This window comes from Cucurbita pepo, chromosome LG20 (genome assembly GCF_002806865.2).
Source record: "Cucurbita pepo subsp. pepo cultivar mu-cu-16 chromosome LG20, ASM280686v2, whole genome shotgun sequence".
NCBI lineage: Eukaryota > Viridiplantae > Streptophyta > Magnoliopsida > Cucurbitales > Cucurbitaceae > Cucurbita > Cucurbita pepo.
The window spans coordinates 3317941-3331293 of record NC_036657.1 but is presented as its reverse complement, the minus strand read 5'-3'; the positions used below and the strand labels follow the sequence as shown (position 1 = coordinate 3331293).

The 13353-nt window shown below is 37.4% G+C and overlaps 1 protein-coding gene across 3 annotated transcripts; it reads left to right on the top strand.

Moving 5' to 3' along the window:
- Window positions 1-5026: 5026 nt before the first annotated feature.
- Window positions 5027-12452, top strand: LOC111783171 (homeobox-leucine zipper protein HOX32-like). Of its 3 annotated transcripts, none has more exons than XM_023664069.1 (19): window positions 5028-5662; window positions 5772-5963; window positions 7039-7198; window positions 7509-7621; window positions 7712-7802; window positions 7915-8010; window positions 8089-8202; window positions 8277-8360; window positions 8534-8686; window positions 8790-8864; window positions 8944-9050; window positions 9719-9905; window positions 10009-10197; window positions 10268-10351; window positions 10438-10572; window positions 10709-11034; window positions 11697-11808; window positions 11903-12052; window positions 12132-12452. In XM_023664069.1, exons 2-19 carry the CDS (start codon window positions 5791-5793, stop codon window positions 12276-12278), a joined length of 2496 nt encoding a protein of 831 aa, XP_023519837.1. In that variant the 5' UTR covers window positions 5028-5662; window positions 5772-5790; the 3' UTR covers window positions 12279-12452. The 3 variants fall into 3 exon arrangements, with proteins under 3 accessions (XP_023519836.1, XP_023519837.1, XP_023519838.1); XM_023664070.1 differs by having other exon boundaries at window positions 5028-5697; XM_023664068.1 differs by having other exon boundaries at window positions 5027-5963.
- Window positions 12453-13353: the final 901 nt, after the last annotated feature.

Sequence of the window (13353 nt, the reverse complement as noted above, 5' to 3'; positions counted from 1 at the left end):
ACTCAAAACTCATAACCGATGTAAACAAATCAATTTTGATTTTCAAAGATCGGTTTAAAATCTCAATACATAATTTTTTTTTTTTTTTTTTACATGTGTTTGTGTCAGGAACAAGTGCTTGTCACAATTGCACTCTTGATGACAACGAACTTGTGATTGTGCGACACTCACTTTCTAACGACAAGTGAGTCAAGCCAATTCGTTCTTATGTCGCCTACGGCTAAACGACGTATGCTCGAGTCTCTGGCTTCGGTTTAAGAGAAGGTTTTAGAAAACGAGGGCAGAGAGAGATTTTTGAAATAGACGTTATATAAGCAAGCAAGAGAGTAATAACAACGACTCACAGTATATAATCTTGGGTAAGGAGAAGTTGACAACGATGCTGAATCCTAAAAGAGATGGATTATGAGGTCTCATATCAGTGGAAAAGAAGATCAAAAACATTTTTTATAAGGATATGAAAACCTATTTGCATTTCAAAAAAGCTCAAATAAGACAATATCTGCTAGCAGTGGACTTAGGGCGGTTACAAATGGTATAAAAGTCACTTGCACTCGTTCCTCTCTCTAATCAATGTACACGATTTCAGGGTTTGAAATATCCTTTAATATAAAAATTAATAAATTGAATGAATAAAACATATTTTCATTAAAATGGAAGTTTTATATTTAAACTAAGAGACAAGAAAGAGTACAAAAATGAGGAGGTTGATATTAAAAGCGTTGACTTTTGTAGAGCCTCTCCCCATCATAAATCCCATTAATTATTGAATTTCTATATATATATATATATATATATATATATATATATATATATATATATTTAATTAATTAAGAGAGAAAGGGAAGTGAATCTAATCCAAATATTATTGTGTTTTGTAACATGGAATGAATGTCAACCTTTTTAAAATCCATACAAGTCAACTGTCTACCTTCCTTTTTCTTCCATTTTTACTCAAAATGAAACAAAGGGATATATTCAAACACTTCCCAACTTCTTATTACTCTATAAATCATTATATTTTCACGCGTTTCGATCTTTTTTTTTCATTTAATTGTAATATCGCGACGTTTTAAATTCATTCGAGTGTACATACTGTCAATACCTCGAAGTCGTCAAGAACATAAAATCGTCGTAAAAAATCATCCTCTGAAATATGTTACAGTGATCAATAATAACTGGTTGTTTTTTCTAAAACGGGTACGAGGATTCAAATGGTGTTTGTGGGTCCCGAACAACCCTTCCTTAGTTCGATAAATATTTATGTATTTATTTTTAATTATTTAATTGAAAAATTACCTTACAAATCATTAAAAATTATTTTAAAGAGTTAGTTTACCTTTTTACTTTAAAGTTAACAATAAACTCAAGTTGGTTCGATTCAACTCAATCTAATGGGAACCGATCATCCAATTCAACTTATAAAGTTTTTATTTATTTAAACTCAACCCAACCTAAACGGTACAGGTGGGGTTAGGTTGATCGAGATTTCGGGTCATTGAAGAGGATAAAATAATAAATTGAATTGTTAATTATTTATTAAAAGTATTTTGAAATTTTAGTTGAATTTAAAAAATTAAAAATGAAAAGTTTGTTAATATGTAAAATTAGGTTTAAAGCAATTGACCAAAAAAAAAAAAAATTGGTATTAATGAATAATAAGATTTATGTAATTAGTAAGTAATAAATGTGGTTTGCAACTTAATTAGCTCTCATTACAAGATTTAATTAATTGGATATGCTTAATGTTCCTTTCATAATGACCTTGCACATGTTATTGCTTCATGTACAGACATTATTTACCAACTCAAAAAGCTTCATTTTGTCCAAAAACTACCACATAAAATATTGAAATTATTATGACATCCCTTTTTACAAGTTTGCCCTCCAAGACGCTCGAGTTGCTTCGTTACATTAATTAAGTGGTAGCACCTTCCGTTCTGGTTTAAGGTATGTTCGGGAGTGGTTTTACTCAAAATTATTGTGAGATTCCATATCGATTGGAGAGGGAAACGAGTACCAACGATGATACTGGCCCTAAAAGGAGATAGATTATGAGATCCCACATTGGTTGGAGAGGAGAACAAATCATTTTTATAAGGGTACGGAAATCTCTTTCTAACAAACACGTTTTAAAACCGTGAGGCTGACGACGATATGTAATGGGCCAAAGCGGACAAATGTTAGTGGTAGGCTTGGACTCTTATAATTACTCTCCAACATATCCTTATAAATGTAAGAAAAGACCGATATGATACACTTCTCGAGTCTAAAAAGTTCATTTGACACTAAGAATTAGTTCTAAGGTAGAAGAATCTTACAGTGATTTGTATGCACTATTTGACGTGGAAGCAACTTGGATGCTGGTATAAAGCACGTGTTGTACTTCCCAATAAACCCTTATTAATGTAAAAAATATCCATATGTACTCGATATGTACTTACAGAGGGGTCTAAAAGGTCCATTCGACACTAACGAAGTAGTTCTTAGATAGAATAATTATATCGTGATTTGAATTAGTTACATTCTATCAAGCTTTTTCAGGGTTATGCACGGTTGGACCTGGAAGCAACTTAGATGCTAGTTTATGGCACGCTCGGGTCCAACAAACCCTTATTACTGAAAAAAAAACAAAAAAGATGGAAATAATACACCTCACGAGTCTAAAAGGTTCATTCAACAGTCGTGACATAGTTCTTAACTAGAAGCATAAAAAAATTCTATGTTCAAATATAATATCTATAATATGATTTTTCTTCTTCAACTAATCCGAGGGAAATTTACGGAAATTTAGGGTTAATTCCTTTAGTACATATTAACTAGTTTTGACCCATCCTCTACATAGTTACCTAAGATAATAATTAAAAGTACTAAATCGTGAGGCTAACGACGATACATAACGAGCTAAAAATGACAATATTTGTTAGCGGTAGACTTGATTACTACAAATGGTATCAAAGTCAGACACTAGGCAATGTATCAACAAGGACATTGGCCCTCAAAGGAAGTAAATTATGAGATTTTATGTTAAAAGAAAGAAGCATAACTATCCATAACGAGTTAAAACAGATAATATTTGCTAGCAAGTAGAAAGATTAAATATTAATATAATAACTTTAATCGGAGATAATGGTATTTATTTGTATTTAATAAATTTCTGACAGTATGAAAACCTGTCAAACTCTGTTTTTTTTTTTATTATTTAATTTTTACAATAAAACATTTTGTTAAAATATGGACATAATAATAATAATAATAATAATAATTTTGGGCTTAGAAATATTTATTTTTAATTTAGTTTTTTTAAAAATGAATTTCTTAATTTTAAATTTTAATTAATTCAGGCTTCACATGGTTTTGATGTCAGAAACGCTCCAAAATTAGCAATTAATGAGTATAACAAAATTGGAAAAAGAAAAATTACACAGAAAATAAAGCAAAACAGATTATTTTATTATTATTTTTTTAAAATTGTTTATTATTATTATTATTATTTATTTTTTTATTGGGAGGGAAATGGGGTAAAAAAGAAAGAAAATAATGATAAAAGAAAAAAAAAAAAAGAAAAAAAAAAGGGAAGAATAATGGAGTTGTCTCCATATTGTGTGTGGTTTTGTGGAAGCTCAATGAATGAAGCACTAACCTTAAACACAAGCAAATGATTGCATTGTCCCATTTCAATGTCTTCACGCCTCCCATACATTCCCCTCTCCATCCCATCCCCATGCATCATCATCATCATCATCCTCCTTCTCTTCCCTCTCGACCCATCTTTTCATGCCTGTCGTATTCTTATTCACTTGATACGACCGTTACGTTCAAATTTAGGGTTAACTTTTGTTTTGTATACCCAATGGTGTAGAATTATCAATTATGTCACGAGAAACTGTCTGCATTTGAGAACTGAAAGAAACATGAAATTAATGAGAATGAAGATGTATTAGGTTGTGTTTTTTTCGAGAGAGACTGTTTTTGCCAACAAAATAGTCTTCTACTTTTTGTCGAAGTTGTATGATGGGTTTTTGAGTTCTTTAAGGTGTATTTGTTTGTTTATGCTTATATTCTAATAGAAATAAAAATTCAAATGGAAATAGTGAATCGAGATGTGAGATCCTGTATTGGTTGGGGAGGAGAATGAACTATTCTTTATAAGGGTGTGGAAACTTCTCCATAGTAGACACGTTTTTAAAACTGTGAGACTGACGACGATACGTAACAGGCCAAAGTGGACAATATCTACTAGCGGTGGGTTTGGGCTGTTACAAATGGTATTAGAGCCAAACGCCGAGGAGGTGAGTCCTGAAGGGGGGTGGACACGAGGCGGTGTGCCAGCAAGACACTAGGAGAAGGGGTGTGAGTGCCAATGAGGGTGCAGGGTCACAGAGGGGGTGGATTGTGAGATCCCACCGGTTAGAGAGGAAAACAAAACATTCTTATAAGGACATGGAAACCTCTCCCTACCAAACACATTTTAAAGCAGTGACAGAGAAATTCCAAAAAGTACAATATTTGCTAATAGTGGCTTGAACTATTACAAAAAAAAATTTAGATGTACCATCACCCAGAACAACAGTGGTGTAGTCATAGATTCAAATGTATCGTCTTTCCAGGACAACAATTTTATACTTCGTGTTGATTACTCTATGACGGGTTTCCAAGTACTCTAAATTGCACTATATCGTTACCCTAAACAACGATCAGTATAACACCTCAAACCCACCACTAACAAATAGTATCCCGTCCGTCAAACCGAGGTTTCCACACCCTTATAACAAACGTTGTTACATATAGTCATAATCATTCCCTCTTCAACAGAAAATCGAACAAAACGACATAACTCAAACAAATACAAAACTATCAATCACATTAGTAGACCGAACACGAAAGAGAGCATAGGAGAGGGAGAAAGGGCATCTTTTAGCAAAAGAGAGAGAGAGGAGAAATAAAGCAAATGCAAAAGGGAGTTCAAAGGCATCAATAAAAACGCCTCTGCCACTCTTTTCTTTTTCCGTTCAGAAACATATATTTCATTTATCGTCGCCCACATTTGTGTCTCTCTCTGCTTCCCATTTACTCCCTCCATTCTTTTCCCCCCTCTCTGTTCTTCATTTCCCCCTCTCTGTTCTTCATTTCCCCCTTTTCTCTCTGAATTTTTCCATCACAGTTTGGGAATTTCAAACCCATTTTTGATTCACAAACCCAAAACCAAAGAGCAAAAAAGAAAAGAAAAGAGGTTGAACTGGCGCAACGCCAGCCCACCTGGCCTTTCATTTGCCATTAGCTGTTTGTTTTTTTCTGTCACTTTTATCTGTCATCAACAAACCCACAAACACTAAAACACAAATTCCCCCTTCCCCCAAACCTTTTTTCCGTGGGTTCATTTCATTTCTCTCACTCTCTCTCACACTTTTCTTGGAAATCCTCGAGATAGGCGTCTCTGATTAACCCTTCATCACACTTTTTCTCTTCTTCTTCTCATTTTTCTCACCATTTTTGGGTCTTTTACCACCAACTGAGACTTCCCCAAGTATCTGATGGAGAGAGGAGGCTCTCTCCAAGAACAGGACGAAGAACATGAAGAACCCATTCAAAAACCCTTTTGCTGAAACTCAAGATCCCACTTCCATTACACTTTCAAACAGATTGTGAAAAGGGAAACGAGGTTTTTGTTGATTAGCACCTGAAATTACTTTCTGGGTAGGATTTTTTACTTTTTTTTTTTGCTCATTTAGTGTTGCTAAGAGGCATTTTATGGCTCTTGCTATGCATAGAGATTCCTTGAATAAGCAAATGGATACCAGCAAGTATGTGAGATATACACCTGAGCAAGTCGATGCATTAGAGAGGGTATATGCTGAATGCCCAAAGCCTAGTTCGTTGAGGAGACAACAACTCATTCGTGAGTGCCCCATTCTCTCTAATATTGAGCCCAAACAGATCAAAGTTTGGTTCCAAAATCGCAGGTAAAAGGCTAAATTTCTTCTTAACTTTGTTCATCCTTTTCTTGTCTTCTGTGTTTTCATACCATATTTTCCCTTCATTTTCCTGAAAAACCTGTTACTGAATCGATTTCTCAACAAGATAATGATAAATAAAATATGGGTTTAGCTTTGCAGGGCTAATTGTATACATTCTTGTCGAGATAATTTCATCCTCTTTCTGTTTGTATCTAACTTTTTAGATCTTGTCGAATGTATATAAGAAATGGGTCTGCTTTAGTAGGTATCCTTTGATTCTATATATTAAGGAAAAGCATAGATTTATTGATTAATAAACTAAAAGCTGCCTTTGTTTCAAGCTTGCTTTGTCATTTGATTTCTTTTAATAGTTTCTTTTTGAGTGTTTCACTGTTAAAGAAATACTTGGTATGGAAGCTTTTCTGTTGTATGCGTGCAGAGAGAAGCCCTGTTTCCTAATTATTTTGTCTCTCTTCCATTTTTGACTTAGCATTATTTACTTTTCTTGCATGCTGTTTTGGGAAATCTTATATTGCACTTTAGCTCCTCTGCTTTTTTTTCCATTTTCTGTTCAAAGACAATGTTCTTGGAATGATTTTCTTTGAACATGTTTAGCTATGATATTGTTTCTGGATTGGAAGAATGTTGGTGTTGCATCTACTCGAAGGATAATCTGATCTAATCGAACGTTGTTGATAACTTTATTTGGTTATGCTTGGGAAAACGTTGTTGAATCCCACGTCGGTTGAAGAGGGGAACAAAGCGTTCCTTTTAAGGGTGTGGAAACCTCTCCCTATTAGACGAGTTTTAAAAACCGTGAGGCTGACGGCGATATGTAGCGGGCCAAAACGGACAATGTTATAGTCGTAATTCTAGCGGATTTAGAATGTAACCCTGTGAACAATTCTTACATCAGGAAATATGATTAGTCTATTAGAAAGAATGAATGAAATTTTATCCTACTTGTTTAGTTATTAATGTATGTGTGTCACCAATTTGACTGGGCAAGAAGGAATCCTTTCCTACTCTTTTATAATCCAAGCTTTTATTTATTTGATAAATTCGATGTTTATATTGTTAGATGTCGTGAAAAGCAAAGGAAGGAAGCGTCTCGTCTTCAAACAGTTAATAGGAAGCTGACTGCGATGAACAAGCTGCTGATGGAAGAGAACGACCGTCTGCAGAAGCAGGTCTCTCGTTTGGTTTACAAGAACGGATACATGAGACAGCAACTGCGCACTGTGAGTTCATATAAGCTCTTTCATGTCTGTTTGGTACCGTTTATGAGTAGTGGACCAAAACTTGAAAATACAGAATTTAGTTGAATTTTATCGTTCAGAACCGGGGTGGTAGAATTCATTTAAGCATTTCCAACGTTGTCCTTGTTGACCATTCTTTTCATGTTCTTGGTCTGATTCGTTTTGGTTCTCTAAATCAGCATTTTAGAATCTCAAAAGTAATATCGGCTTGGTTGGGTTTCCTCTCCTTGACGAGATGCCCTAATGATTCTTTATTTTACGAGTATCCATATTGTTCGGTGTTTATTTGCAGGCATCTGGAACAACCACAGACAATAGCTGTGAGTCTGTGGTCATGAGTGGTCAACACCATCAACAGCAAAACCCAACTAAGCATACCCAAAAGGATGCTAATAACCCAGCTGGGTAAGTTCACCTTCTGAACCTAACGGTTTCGATGCGTGTTGTTTATTACTTGGTCTCATCAATTCATATGCGTATTGTTCTTGTTGATAGTCTTCTTGCAATAGCCGAGGAGACCTTGGCAGAGTTCCTTTCCAAGGCAACAGGAACCGCTGTCGACTGGGTTCAAATGATTGGGATGAAGGTAGGTCCGAGAATCGTTCATGACCAACTTGATGGTTGAACGTTCTAGGGAGCACTTTGATAGAGTTCTTCAATATCTGTTCAAAAGTTTGATTTCTTTGTACCTTATGCAGCCTGGTCCGGATTCAATTGGGATTGTTGCTGTTTCTCGAAATTGCAATGGGGTAGCAGCACGAGCCTGTGGTTTAGTGAGTCTTGAGCCAACGAAGGTACTTTGGATCATACAATGGACCTCTATTCAATGTTGTGTATTTTCTATGTTAAAAATATATATTTATTTATTGCAGGTGGCCGAAATTCTCAAAGATCGTTTGTCGTGGTTTCGTGACTGCCGTTGTGTTGATGTATTAAGTGTAATGTCCACCGGAAATGGGGGGACCATAGAACTCTTGTATATGCAGGTATGTTCTTATCATTATGTTTAACGAAGATTCGTGTTTGTTATCCTATTTAGCCTTCCTGTTTTTCAAACCAGACATATGCACCGACAACCTTAGCAGCAGCACGTGACTTTTGGACTCTTCGATACACCACAAGCTTGGAAGATGGAAGCCTTGTGGTAATCGTTTCTCCCGAACGTAGTTACTCTTTTTATGTTTTGATGTCCATGCATTATGTAATTTTTGAGTTCTATAGTTATTTTCAGCATGTAGCACTATAGTTAGTAATTCATACGTGAAACGTCATATTTCAGCGATTGTTTATGTTTATTTGGGCTAAATATATGTGCAGATATGTGAGAGATCGTTAACGTCGTCTACTGGTGGCCCATCAGGGCCCCCTTCATCCAGTTTCGTGAGAGCTGAAATGCTTCCGAGCGGATATCTTATTCGAGCTTGTGAGGATGGTTCCCTTATTCACATTGTGGATCATGTTGATTTAGATGTAAGTTAGCTCTCGATGAGTGACTGCTTTTCTCCTACTGTCAAATCAATATTTTATTGTTCGTTGTCTCTCTGTATCGTAAAAATGTTTCTTTCACTGCCAGGCTTGGAGCGTTCCTGAAGTTCTTAGGCCACTTTACGAGTCGACAAAGATTCTAGCTCAGAGAAGGACTGTTGCTGTAAGAATTATTGCTGAACTGTTCATCCTTTCTTTGTGTCATAAATCTTAACAAATATTGTGCTTAAATTGTGAAACAGGCTTTACGCTACGTTCGGCAAATTGCTCATGAGGCGAGTGGAGAAATTCAATTGGGTGGCGGGCGCCAACCAGCTGTTTTAAGGACTTTCAGTCAAAGGCTCTCTAGGTAAGGCGCTAAACTTATGTCTCGAAGTTAGGCCATGCTGGACATTTTTGGGTAAGGCTTGTGTGAGATCACACATCGGTTGGGGGGAGAACGAAACATTCTTTATAACAGTGTGGAAACCTCTTCCTAGTAGACGCGTTTTAAAAACCTTGAGGGGAAGCCCAAAAGGGAAAGTCCAACGAGGACAATCTCTGCTAACGGTGGACTTGGGCTGCTACAAATGATATTAGAGCCAGACACCGGGCGATGTGCTAGTGAGGAGGCGGAGTCCCGAAGGGGAGTGGACATGAGGCGGTGTGCCATTAAGGACGCTGAGCCTCGAAGGGGGTGGATTTGGGGGTCCCACATCGATTGGAGAAGTGAACAAGTGCCAGCGAGAACGTTGGGCCCTGAAGGGGGGTGAATTGTGAGATCCCACATCGGTTGGGAAGGAGAACAAAACGTTCTTTATAAGGGTGTGGAGTGGAAACCTCTCCTTAGCAGACACGTTTTAAAAACCTTGAGGGGAAGCCCGAAAGGGAGAGCTAAAAAAGGACAATATCTGCTAGCGGTGGACTTGGGCTGAGCCTGAGATGTTTGAACTTTGATGAAATTTTAATAACTTAAAACCCTTGTTCTCTTGACATAAATTTCTCAAGTCACTTATAGTTTATGGAAATGGATTTTAGGGGTTTTAATGATGCTGTAAATGGCTTTGTGGATGATGGTTGGTCGCTTATGGATAGCGATGGAGTCGAGGATGTGACGGTTGTTGTTAATTCATCTCCAAACAAATTCATCGGTTCGCAATATAACCAATCATTATATCCTACTTTTGGAGGTGTATTGTGTGCGAAGGCGTCGATGTTGTTGCAGGTACTCTATTAGTCTATTCTATCCTTTAGATGCATGGCTAGTCATTTCCATCTATATGTTTTTCGATATTAAGTATGAACTTTTCAACTACTTTGCGGTTCAGAATGTGCCCCCTGCTTTGCTTGTTCGTTTCCTACGGGAGCATCGTTCAGAATGGGCTGATTATGGAGTCGATGCATACTCGGCCGCATGTCTTAAATCCAGTGCATATGCTGTTCCATGTGCGAGACCCGGTGGCTTCCCTAGTGGTCAGGTCATTTTACCACTTGCGCATACCGTTGAAAACGAAGAGGTAATGACCTTTTATCCTATCAGAAATTCTTTTTCTCGGGTTTTGTTCACCATATGTCGTTCTTATGTAGTTCTTGGAGGTCGTTCGGTTAGAGGGTCATGCTATGTTCCCTGAAGAAGCTGCGTTAGGTGGGCGGGATATGTATTTATTGCAGGTTAGTTCTGCTTCATCTACGAGGAGTTCTTTTATAGACGCCTTTACTTACCGTTGACAATCCTTGATCAAACGCTTATTTGGCAGCTGTGTAGCGGGGTTGATGAAAGTACAGTCGGTTCCTGCGCTCAGCTTGTATTTGCACCTATCGACGAATCATTTGCCGACGATGCTCCCTTACTACCGTCTGGTTTTCGTGTCATACCATTGGAGTCCAAAACAGTTTGTGACTATCCTTTGCCACTATACTTCTGTTGAAAATTTTGCAATTTCAATGGAATATGAACTGTATCTTTAAAGGCTACTTTGAACTTGAAAATCTTTGTTAATGCTGTATATCTGTTCTTTTGTACGTTAGGATGCGTCTGCAGCTACTCGAACTTTGGATTTGGCTTCTACTCTAGAAGTCCGTCCTGGATCTGCCCGCCCAGGCGGTGAAACCGATGCTACAAACTACAACCTCAGGTCTGTCTTGACTATTGCATTCCAATTCACTTTTGAGAACCACATGCGGGATAATGTGGCTGCTATGGCGAGACAATATGTGCGAACGGTTGTGGCATCAGTTCAGAGGGTTGCCATGGCTATCGCCCCCTCGCAACTTGGCTCCCAAATCGGTCCAAAAAGCCTCCCTAGCTCCCCAGAGGCTCTCACGTTGTCCCAATGGATCACGCGAAGCTACAGGTATGAGTTCTTGTTGTAACTGTTAACATTCTCAATGAAATGTATGGTTTTGTTATGAATGTCTGAGAAGTTAAGCATAGAATTGTCGGTGCTCATTGTTCTAACGTGTGAGATCCCACATCGATTGAGGAGGAGAACGAAACATTCTTTATAAGGGTGTGGAAACCTCTCCTTGACAGACGCACTTTAAAAACCTTGAGAGGAAGTCCGGAAGGGAAAGTCCAAAGAGTACAATATCTGCTAGTGGTGGGCTTAGATTGTTACAAATGTTATCAAACATCGAGCGATGTGCTAGTGAGGAGGCTGAGCCCCAAAGGGGGGTGGACACGAGGCAGTGTGCCAACAAGGACGCTAGGCCCCAAAGAGGGGTGGATTGTGAGATCCCACATCGGTTAGGGAGGAGAACGAAGCATTCTTTATAAGGGTGTGGAAACCTCTCCCTAGCAGACGCGTTTTAAAAACCTTGAGGGGAAGCCCGAAAGGGAAACCTCAAAAAAGACAATATCTGCTAGGACTGGGCTTGGACCGTTACATAACGAGACCACCTATATCATGTATTCATGTTTGAAACCCAAGGACTTTAATTTAAGTTTCGTGGTCTTGTTCTCCTGCACGGGTCGTTTTCTTCTTCGATTCCTCTTATAACATATGTTGAATTTCAGGATCCACACAGGGGCAGAGCTCTTTCAGGTTGAATCCCAGTCTCATGATGCTATCTTGAAGCAGCTTTGGCACCACTCAGATACAATCTTGTGCTGCTCTGTTAAAACTAATGTAATTAATTGAACTACTCACGCCTAGCTAAGATAGCATAATTTTGCTAAGGTTCTTAAGCTGATGCAACTTACACCATCTATGAACTTTGCAGGCGTCTCCTGTGTTCACATTTGCGAACCAAGCCGGGCTTGACATGCTTGAAACTACGCTCGTAGCTCTTCAAGATATAACGCTTGACAAGATCCTTGAGGATGCTGGTAGGAAGATACTGTGCTCTGAATTCTCCAAGATAATGCAACAGGTAGATTTCTGTTTGGTGATTTCATTTTAATGTTGCCACTGCTCACAGTCGACCTGAATTCGTTACGAACATCATGCAGGGATTTGCATACCTTCCAGCAGGGATATGCATATCGAGTATGGGCAGGCCGGTGTCGTATGAACAGGCGATTGCCTGGAAAGTTCTGAATGATGATGATGTTCATCACTGTTTGGCTTTCATGTTTGTTAACTGGTCATTTATGTGATCGGGAAAAATGTGGTTCGATCGGGTTATTTATTTACTAAGTTATATAGTTTATCAATCGAAACGGAAAGAAAAGTAGATGTGAATGTAATTTCAAGGATCTGAAGACAAACTTTCATGTGCATTGTGATTTTGTTTTGGTCAAATTTGGTACGCTTACTAAGTTTTCATTCAAGACCTCTGTTATGCTTTGAAACTGGAAGAAGATCATTGCATCAGTGCCTTCGAATAGACCAATTAAAAATATGGTTTTTAGTCTTCAAATGTCAGTTCTTACTCCATTTTTATCCAAAAATTTTTAAACCTCTATTTTCATTGATGAGATTGTGTTTAATTTCTAAGCATTTTTCTTTTCGAACCTTTATTTTTAGTCGAACTTGTATTTAATGTAAGGCGTATTACTAACTTCGAAGATCTTATTCAAGCATCCAAATGAACATATGTTATTGAATTGTTTTAAAAAGAGATTCTTACTAACTTTGAAGATCTTATATGTTATTGAATTGTTTTAAAAAGAGATTCTCCATCGGTAACTATTATCGTAATTGACTCGTTAATCTTATTCTTCTCCAAATCACACATGTAATGGTGATATCCCGTCTAATCTTGGGATGCATCCTATGTAGGGTGTATGTGAATATAAACATCTATACATACAAATGAGTGTTCTTGAGGATATGAACTTATGGTTAAAAAATGAGTGTTCTTGAGGATATGAACTTATGGTTAAAAAATGAGTGTTCTGACTTGAGTCAATCTTACGATAAAAAACCTCCTATGAGAAAAAAAAAAAAAACATACTAAATGTGAGAATAGTTTTTACTTAGTCTTCATTCTTAAAAACAATTCAAGATGAGTAGATAAACGTAGTTATGTCACAGAAAATGTACCATCAAGTGCGGAATCTGAATTTCAAGTCACGAGCATGAAAAATTTGAAAAATTTGAAATTATTGACTCTTCGATCCCCAAACCAAACCAAACCAAATCTATGCCTCTTAGAAGCTATCTTTCCATTTCTCCCATCTGTCTAGTAGATGGGTAAAGCAGATCAAAAGTAAAATATATCCACCAGAG